The sequence below is a fragment of the Gordionus sp. m RMFG-2023 genome, chromosome 5, assembly GCF_954871325.1.
Source record: "Gordionus sp. m RMFG-2023 chromosome 5, tfGorSpeb1-WG-v2, whole genome shotgun sequence".
Lineage (NCBI taxonomy): Eukaryota > Metazoa > Nematomorpha > Gordioida > Chordodea > Parachordodidae > Gordionus > Gordionus sp. m RMFG-2023.
Genome location: NC_088779.1, coordinates 23,067,172 through 23,077,205, shown reverse-complemented (window position 1 = coordinate 23,077,205; position 10,034 = coordinate 23,067,172). Strand labels below are relative to the sequence as shown.

The window sequence follows — 10,034 nt, the reverse complement described above, 5'->3', positions numbered from 1 at the left end:
CATCTAATTGGAATAAAAGTTAATTGGGGTGTAAAGTTAAAAAATATTAGGAGCCCTCTACTAGTGTTGTTAATTAGTCGAGTTCTTTCGACTGGAAATCAACTAATAGCGACTAATATAGTCGACTAAAACGATTAATATAGTTAGATCTACTTAGTCAGCATAAAGGTAAAAATATATATTGTAAACATATTAAGTTAAAATTTATGTGAAGATTTACCATAGAAAAGTGACAATTGTCTTTTGAACTTTTTTAATTTTTTTAAAGTAAATAGGTAAGAATATATATTGTAAAGATGTTAAAATAAAATTTCAGTGAAGATGTACCATAGAAAAGTGACAATTGTCATAATCGTTATTTTTGAACTTTTAATTTTTTCATAGCAAATAGGTAAAAATATATATTGTAAACATGTAAAGTTAAAATTTTAGTGAAGATACCACAGAAAAGTCACAATTGTCATAATCGTTATTTTTTAACTTTTTTGAATTTTTTTAAAGTAAATAGGTAAAAATATATATTGTAAAAATGTTAAAATAAAATTTCAGTGAAGATGTACCATAGAAGAGTGACAATTGTCATAATCGTTATTTTTTAACCTTTTTAAATTTTTTTAAAACAAATAGGTAAAAATATGTATTGTAAAGATGTTAAAATAAAAATTCAGTGAAAATGTACCATAGAAAAATGACAATTATCATAATATTTATTTTAACTTTTTTGCTGAAACGAGCTGACTTTAGCCTACGCCCGTTATTATTAACTGCCATAATTGACGTGTATGGTTTAGCAAACCTCGCTAGCTCTAAATTGACAAATCATGATTGAAATAATATCCAGATTTCATAAATACTCATAAAACTTATTCAAATTATAGAAGAGTTTATAAACTTTTCAATAAAATTTAAAATATATAAATTATTATATATATTTTAATAAAAATTAAAATTCTGTCATGTAAAAAATCTTTTGAAAATTTCACAAAATTTTATTTCTAAATAAAATTTTTAGCAATCATTTATTAATAAAAGCTATATTAGGACAAAATTTTAACCTTCTGGTGTATTTAATTTTAAAATGAGATTAAATGGTTTTCCAAGCCCCGGGGTTTACCTAACCCAAGTCTCCCCTATACTATTTTATAATTATGAAATTTAACTTCTAATATTTTGCAATTATATTGACTTCAATATAATTGCTATAAGAAGGTGATAATATTGTATAACAAAATATTCAAATAATAGCTTTGAATTAGTGATCTGCATTGGGCCTAATTTTTCAGACTCGGCCCGGCCAGAAATATTTTTAAAAAAATTTAACCCGGACGGAACGAAATTTTTTTTAAAAAAAATTTATCAGCCCAGCTCGAATTAATTTAAATACAAAAATTGATTTTTATAATTTCTCTAATTAATCGATATTTATTATATGGTATCTAGTTTCTATAAATAAAATAAAATATTTACATTTTACATAAAAAATTAATCATAAAATTGATAAATTTATATAAAAAAATTTCTAAGGCCCACCCGACCCGTCTCGAATTTTCTTAAAAAATATTCGGCCCCACCCAGCCCAAATCCAATTTTTTTTAAAAAAAATCCCGGCAGGACCTTGCACATGGTACTCTACAGGTCTCTGATTTAAATCATGATTTAAAATTTTACAATTACAATACTATTCTTAAAATTAATCTTTTTATTCCATCAGTATATTCTAAAAATTAATATCTTTTCTTAAATTAAAATTAAAATACCCCCTCCCCCCCCCTGCCTTGGTAAAAAAAAATTATTTAAAAAACAATGAATTTTATATCCAAAAATATAAAATTATTCCCCTCCCCTTTGTTGCCATCTAGACGATAATTATAAGAAAAAAATATTTTAAGCTATTTATTTTTTTTATCTTGGAGAAAAATTATTATTAAAAATATAAACAATTAAATTAATATTAAAAAAATAAAAATTATAAAAAAATAACAAAATAAATAAAATATAATATTATCCCGAAACTTTTTATAAACACTTTTTTCATATGATCATTTTCAACTTATTTCTTCATTGTTTATTTTATTTTCTATCAAATTTACCTTTCTTATATTAAAGTTTCGAAAATGACTTGTGAAATCTTTATTTAATGTATATTTTATTTACATAATAAAAGATCAAAAAATATTTATTTTTCTATTTGTATTGCACATAATATAACGAAAAAATATATCTATATTATATAATAATATAGTGTAATAATTTATTAAATTAATTGTTTAAAGGAATAGATCGGATTCCCTCTTCTATATATCATATCTATGTGAATAGAAGGCTGTGAAATTGAAATTAGTGAAATTAAGTAATAGGCTAGTAATTGCCTCAATTATATGAATTCTGTTATTGGGTTTGGGATATATAGAACGATACTGATTTTTCAAAACGGCAAAAAAATTCTCAATGGGGTTTAATTGAGGGGAATAGGGTGGAAGATATACTATATTTTGATAGTTTTCTGTTATTATATGAGCTCGGTAAATGGGCGCATTATCCATTATTAGTAGCGAATTCAACGGTAAAATGTATGATAATTCATCCAGATAAGTTTTGAATTTTATTGATGTAAATGCCCTGTCTATAACCATGTATTTTTTGAAACCATTAATTCCTATGGTGCATAAAACCGATACTTTTTTCCCCTTTGAAGGGAGTTTGACGGATGGCCTCTTTCCCAGAGGTGCCCATCTACAGTGGGAAATGACGTGGGAATTGAAGCCTGTTTCATCTAAATAGAATATATTTTGAAATGGCACGTTCATCATATTTAGGCAATATTCTTTACGAATATTTATAACATCTGGAGAATTCCGTCTATCGGGTTCTTTTCCAATCCTTTTCCTGCTCCATCCCATTGATTTAAGGCATCTAGATATTCCCGAATCACTCATTTTGAGATGAGGTGGTAAATTTTCCACTATATTTTTTATCGTCAATCCATTATTATGTTCTAGTAGCGGTATAATTTTAGATTTTAATTCCTAATCATCCTTTTTGTTCCTTCCTCTTTGATGGATTATGTAATCGGCCAAGGGGGCACCGTAGTATTCGGGGAATGGTACATCTTCACTGAAATTTTATTTTAACATCTTTACAATATATATTTTTACCTATTTACTTTAAAAAAATTCAAAAAAGTTAAAAAATAATGATTATGACAATTGTCACTTTTCTATGGTAAATCTTCATTGAAATTTTATTTTAACATTTTTACAATATATATTTTTACCTATTTACTTTAAAAAAAGATAAAAAATAACGATTATGACAATTGTCACATTTCTATGGTACATCTTCACTGAAATTTTATTTTAACATCTTTACAATATATATTTTTACCTATTTATACTTTAAAAAAATTCAAAAAAGTTAAAAAATAATGATTATGACAATTGTCACTTTTCTATGGTACATCTTCACTGAAATTTTATTTTAACATCTTTACAATATATATTTTTACCTAACTTTAAAAAAATTAAAAAAAGTTAAAAAATAACGATTCAATTGTCACTCTTCTATGGTACATCTTCACTGAAATTTTATTTTAATATCTTTACAATATATATTTTTATCTAACTTTAAAAAAATTAAAAAAAGTTAAAAATTTACGATTCAATTGTCACTCTTCTATGGTACATCTTCACTGAAATTTTATTTTAACATCTTTACAATATATATTTTTACCTAACTTTAAAAAAATTAAAAAAAGTTAAAAAATAACGATTCAATTGTCACTCTTCTATGGTACATCTTCACTGAAATTTTATTTTAACATCTTTACAATATATATTTTTACCTATTTGCTTTGGAAAAATTCAAAAAAGTTCAAAAATAACTATTATGACAATTGTCACTTTTCTATGCTATATCCTCACTGAAATTTTATTTTAATAATATATATTTTTACCTAATTACTTTAAAAAAAATTAAAAAAGTTAAAAAACAACGATTATGACAATTGTCACTCTTCTATAGTACATCCTCACTGAAATTTTATTTTAACATCTTTACAATATATATTTTTACCTATTTGTTTTAAATAAATTCAAAAAAGTTCACAAATAACGATTATGACAATTGTCACTTTTATATGGTACATCTTCACTGAAATTTTATTATAACACATTTATAATATATAAATTTTCACCTATTTACTTTTCAAAAATAACGATTTTGTTAAATTTTTCTATGATGGTACATCTTCACTGAAATTTTATTTTTACATCTTTACAACATATATTTTTACCTAAAAAATTTAAAAAAAGTTCAAAAATAATGATTATGACTTAATTTAGTCACTTAATTAGTAATTTTAGTTGACTTAATTAGTTCTTTTAGTCCACTAAATTAATCTAAAGTCGTTTTAGTCGATTGCTTTAGTCGACTATATTAGTCGTTTTAGTCGAATAAATTAGCCGCTTTAGTCGACTATATTAATCGTTTTAGTCGACTAAATTAGTCGACCAAATTAGTCAACTAATAGACTAATTTAGTTGCTAAAGTTTTTAGTCGAATTTTTCGACTAAAACTATTATTTAGTCGTCTACCCTCTACACGATTGTGCGCAAGCCACACGTACTTGAACGCGCAACATTTCGAAAAATGTTACAGACCTCCATAGGCTTTAAGAAAAAGAGCGGGGCAGAAAATAATTTGATTTTTCATTTATTTATCAACTCATCTGATTGCCGGAGTGCAAAGAATTTTTATTAAGTTAAACTATGACCGATCAAAATTCGCGAATTAAAAGAATAAAGATTTAACAACAATAATTTATTAATAACATAAAATAAAAATCTAAATATTATTTTATCTTTTTTCATTATTCCTTACTATATTTATGTGAATATTAACTATTCATTCCCTTAAAATTTAAATGCCACAGTCGGTCCTGTCCTGTCGCTTTTCCAACTTTCAAAATTTTTGTCCTTCCAGTAGTTAACTTAACACTTCCCCTGTTAGGTTTTGTTCATTTGGATTTCCATAAAGATATTACCACCGTGGTCAATATCAGCGGGGGAAGGGGGGGGGATTAATTAGGGAGTAGGGTATAATTGTTTAGAATGTTATCCATTACATTTTTGTAGATAATATATTGATTTTCAAAAAAATCCTTTTCTGTATAATATTCTGCTAACTTTTAAATGGGACCTGATATTAGCTAACTCATATTCATTCCGAACAATATACTATAATATTGCGTTTATTGTAAATGAGGGTTTTTTGTAAATGTTCTAAAACGTAAAACTTTATATTCACAAATCTTTGATAGTTGGTTACAGAGTTTTGCTAATTTAAGTTATTCTTTTGAAAATATATAAAGGGAGTACCACTGCAATTAAAAATATGAATTTTTAGGGGGATAGGTATAGGTTTGTGAGGTAAGCTTGTTTATAGTGAATATACTTAATGACGGTGATTGTCATCCTTTTCAAATAAGCTTTGCTGATCTTAATTATGGTTCTAGCTTTGTGAAGGAAGCAAAAATAATAATCATTTTTTCAATTTTTACTCTTTTTATATCTATTACAAATAAATAAATAATCTAATTAATTTCAAAACATATGACATAAACAATTTTTATAATTACTCTTTTTTATTTCTTTTACAAAGAATAATAATATATTAAAAGAATGATTGCGCAAGATAATCAAAAAAACCCAAAAATGAATGAATTTACAATTTAACACAAAAAAACGACCCACATAACATGCCACTTTAATACTTTTATTTTAGGAGCAAAATATAATTTAAAAAAACAAATCTTAACTAACCATTTATTTCACTATTACTGATTAAAATAATTATCAAACTGATTAATGATAGGTTTTTATCTATACTTTATAAAAAATAAAAACAATTCTGACAGAAAAATGCAGAAAAATATAAGGAGTGAAACGTATCAAAATAATATTGGATCCAATATTTTACTAACATACGATATATTATATACGTTATTTTACTATAATTATGCAGGGATTGCGATCATTATTTATTTCAATTTCGGTTATAATATTATCCATATCTATGGCAATAAAAAAATAACCATATTATAATTTTAATTTCATTTAAAAATATAATTAACTTTTTTAAATTTTGAAGTTTTATAAATCTTTATATTGCCTATATAATAAACAGCGATTAATAACAGTTGTGTTACTAGGTTTCTCTAAACTAAACACTTTAGACACATCCTAAACTAAATATTCTGGATAAAAAAAACCCGAGGAAATATACCCTGGACAAAAATATTGTCGAATAAAATTACCCATGGGCAAAGATACCGGGAAAAATACCTTTGAATAATGACATCGGGTAAAATACCACAATTTTAATAAATTTTATGCTTAAAAAAGAGTTTATTAAAATAAACATAAATTGTATTTTTTATATTTGGGTTTAAGCCAATTTATTGTAATAGATTAAATAGATAAAAAAAATTTGTAAAAGTATATATGGGTATATATTTTCTTATTTCAAACATATAATATATTTTATACTTAAATAAATACTATTTTATCAAACATTTCATTTGGCGATGAGTTATTTTCTTTTAGAGATGTATTAAATATAAAGGTTAAAATTATATTATGCCCAACGAAGACTCAAAGAAGATATTCTCAAAGAAAAACGAAGAAACATCAACACCTACTCAATTTCATATTCCAGAATTCGTCAAAGAAAAACTTAATATTCAGGATTACCTATATAATATGGAACTCATTTTCAAAGTAAAAAATATTGTTAATCAAAATAAAAAAAGATTTAATTAGCCTTAATAGGCACTGATAATTTAATTAAAATTTAAAATTTTTACTTTCCTAATTACCAAGATAACATAAATTATCCAATTTTACTTGACAATTTAGAAAAAATATTAGATTTTTCGAATATTTTTTTACATCGCTAAATTTTTATACATAAGAAGCAGTTACACTATTATCTTTATTCAAATTGAAAAGTATTTGCTCTTATGTATTTTAAATCGCCGGTTGGTGAACTCTTAACAGACATTTTATCTTAAAAGTAAAGTTGCCTGAGCTGGACAAAGAACTTTGGTCAAAATATACCGAAGGAAATATTACTTTTGAGGATACTGTGCGTTTAGCAATCGCGCTATCTTCATTGGAGAAGGAACCCTGGGAGAAGTTAATAAAATGATTAAAAAAGCCTACGCAAAGTTCCAAAAATACATATTTTAGAAATAATAATTATAATAAGGTTATAAATTCAATAATAATTATTATTATAATGCTAACAAATTCAATCATAATAATTATAAATCAAGTTTACCTAATTTCAGCCAAAAAAGGTAATATGCTTTAGGTGCGGAACTACATAGCGAAGAGTGTAGAACGCATGCTATACTAAAGATTTTACCAAAGGACACCTCGCTTGTCTTTTGCTAATAAGGCTACAATCGATGCGAAGATAAATGGGCTGCAGCTTACTATGGAATTTGATACCGGTGCGGCATGTAGTGTGATAGATGAGGTTACCTGGAGTCGCATAGGCAATCTATCATTATCACCTGCTTATAAATTAGTGGGATATAACCATATCAAGATCGAAGTAATGAGTAAATGTTTAGTAGAAGTTGAAGTAAAGAATATTTCAAAATTTTACCTATTTGGGTAGTTAAAGGTGAGAATTCCCTTATTATTGGAATGACCTTTCTTAGAGAATTTGATATAAAACTTCCTGAAGAAGTTCGAATTAATAATATAAATATGAACTTTTCCAGTTTAAATACTATTATTTCAAAATTTCCGCAAGTTTTTTAAAAAAAATTAGGACAAATAAAATTACAGGAAGCCATCATCAAGATACAACCAAACACAGTACCAATTGCGCTACCGTCTAGAAGAATTCCATTTCCGTTGCGTCAAACCGTTGAAGCTGAGTTGTACAGACATTTAGATGAAGGCATTATCGAGAAGGTGGATCCAACAATAACTCCAATTACTTGGGCTACGCCAAAGGTTAATATTTTAAAGAAATCCGGAGCCGTGCGGATATGCGGAGATTTTCGTTTAACAATCAACAAATATTTCACGATAGATAACGATTTACTACAAACTTTTGTCGACCTGACAAATAGGATAGCGGGTGGTAAATTATTTTCAACGATAGATTTAGAGATGCTTACAATTCGGAGTTAGTCCAGAATGTAGGGACCTTTAATTTCGATTCATGTCGGTTACTACTAACACCAAAGAATCCCTTTTGGGTTGACTAGCGCCCCGATAATATTTCAACACTTTATGCAAAACCTATCAAAGGGAATTCCTATTGTTAGTGTATTTTTAGAGGACCTAATTATTGCAGGCGAGAATAATTTTGATCATATAGTTAATCTAGAAGAAGTATTAAGAAGATTTGATAATGGATTGACAATGACGACCGATAAAATTAGAATTGGAGAAAAGTCAGTTACTTATTTAGGTCATTATTGACGAATTCGGAATTCATCTACAGAAGATAAGATTAATGCCATAAAAAATTATAACACTATCTAATGTGAAAGAATTACGTTCGTTTCTTGGAATGGTGAATTACCATGAGTCGTTTATAAAAAATTTACATTAAATTTGTGCGCCTTTACATCGACTAACGAGTAAAAATATGAGTTGGTTTTGGTCAGATAAAGAAAATGAAATATTTAATAGAGTCAAAAAATATTATCAAAAGAATATACAATAATTTCCTATTCAGCCGATATTCCTGTAGTGTGGTCTAGGCTGTTATTGCAAACCGATTTCTTACTGTCCAGGAGAAATCGATTGCTTACGCATCGAGGAGAAATCGATTGCTTACGCATCGAGGAGAAATCGATTGCTTACTCATCGAGGGCACTTTTGGCGGCTGAAAAGAATTACGCCACCATTGATAGGGAGGCTCCGGCGATCATGTTCGCTATTGATAAGTTTCATCAACATATTTATGTAAGACAATTTATTTTGGTTACAGATTATAAACCTTTAAAATATATCTTAGGTGATAAAAGAGACCTAAATAAGATAACAAATAACAGTTTAATACGGTGGGCGACTAGGCTTTTAAATTAAGACTATGAGATAATTCATAGGCCGGATAATCAAAAAAGATGCGCCGACGCTCTGTCTCGTTTGGAGTAGAGAGAGAAAAATTGGAGTTAAAATAAATTCGAATATGAAATTAGAGAAGTAAAAATCAATTTAATAGAAGATTTATCGTTCGCTCGAAGTAAAGTCGTAAGTGAAACGATCAATGATAGCAATCTGAAAGAGATTGTTAAATTAATTAAAAATCATTGGCATATTGATAATATAAATAATTATTCGGAGATTTAAAAAAAATTAATTTTAATTAAAGATAATATTTCGTTTAAAGAAGGATTATTATTTTACAATGATAGAATTTTTATTTCCCAATAATCTAAAGAAGGAGGTTTTGAATGTTATTCATCGAGGACATCATGAGATAGTGGGGATGAAATCTTTAGTAGATAGTTTTCTGGACAAATCTTGATCATGATGTTAAAGAGTTCGTTAAATGCTGCAAGAGTTGTCAGGAAGGAAGACCGAGAGCCAGAAAAGTGCCATTATACAATTGGAACATTTCTACCCGACCTTGGGATCGAACACACATTGATTTGACAGGCCTCGTATCTGGAAAGTATTGGTTAATTTGTGTAGACGCTTTCACCAAATAGGTTGAAGTTGCCATTTTAAATTATTAATTCGACGAGTGTAATAAATAATCTGCGTAATTATTTCTCTAGATTTGGTTTACCTCGTTACATTGTCTCGGATAACGGTACTCAGTTTACTGGATCTGAATTCAAAACGTTTCTTTTTAAGAACAATATAAAAATCACAAATATAATTAATAAATTCAAGCGTATTTTTTTTAAAATTCATTTCACTGAGTTATAAATCTATTATAATATCAATAGATTTTTCTTTAAATCATATATAAAATTAATAAAATATATATTACTTTAATTA

At 26.6% G+C, this 10,034-nt stretch overlaps 1 protein-coding gene across 1 annotated transcript; it reads right to left on the bottom strand.

The window, feature by feature from the left end:
• Positions 1-2,294: 2,294 nt before the first annotated feature.
• LOC135930258 (uncharacterized) lies at positions 2,295-2,936 on the bottom strand. The gene has a single exon (XM_065467038.1). The coding sequence runs from the start codon at positions 2,934-2,936 to the stop codon at positions 2,295-2,297; it is 642 nt and encodes a 213-aa protein (XP_065323110.1).
• Between the last annotated feature and the right edge of the window lie 7,098 nt (positions 2,937-10,034).

What these genes read in the sequence shown, in the direction of transcription:
- LOC135930258 (XM_065467038.1), bottom strand. Translation starts at nt 2,936, where the DNA reads ATGAGTGATTCGGGAATATCTAGATGCCTTAAATCAATGGGATGGAGC.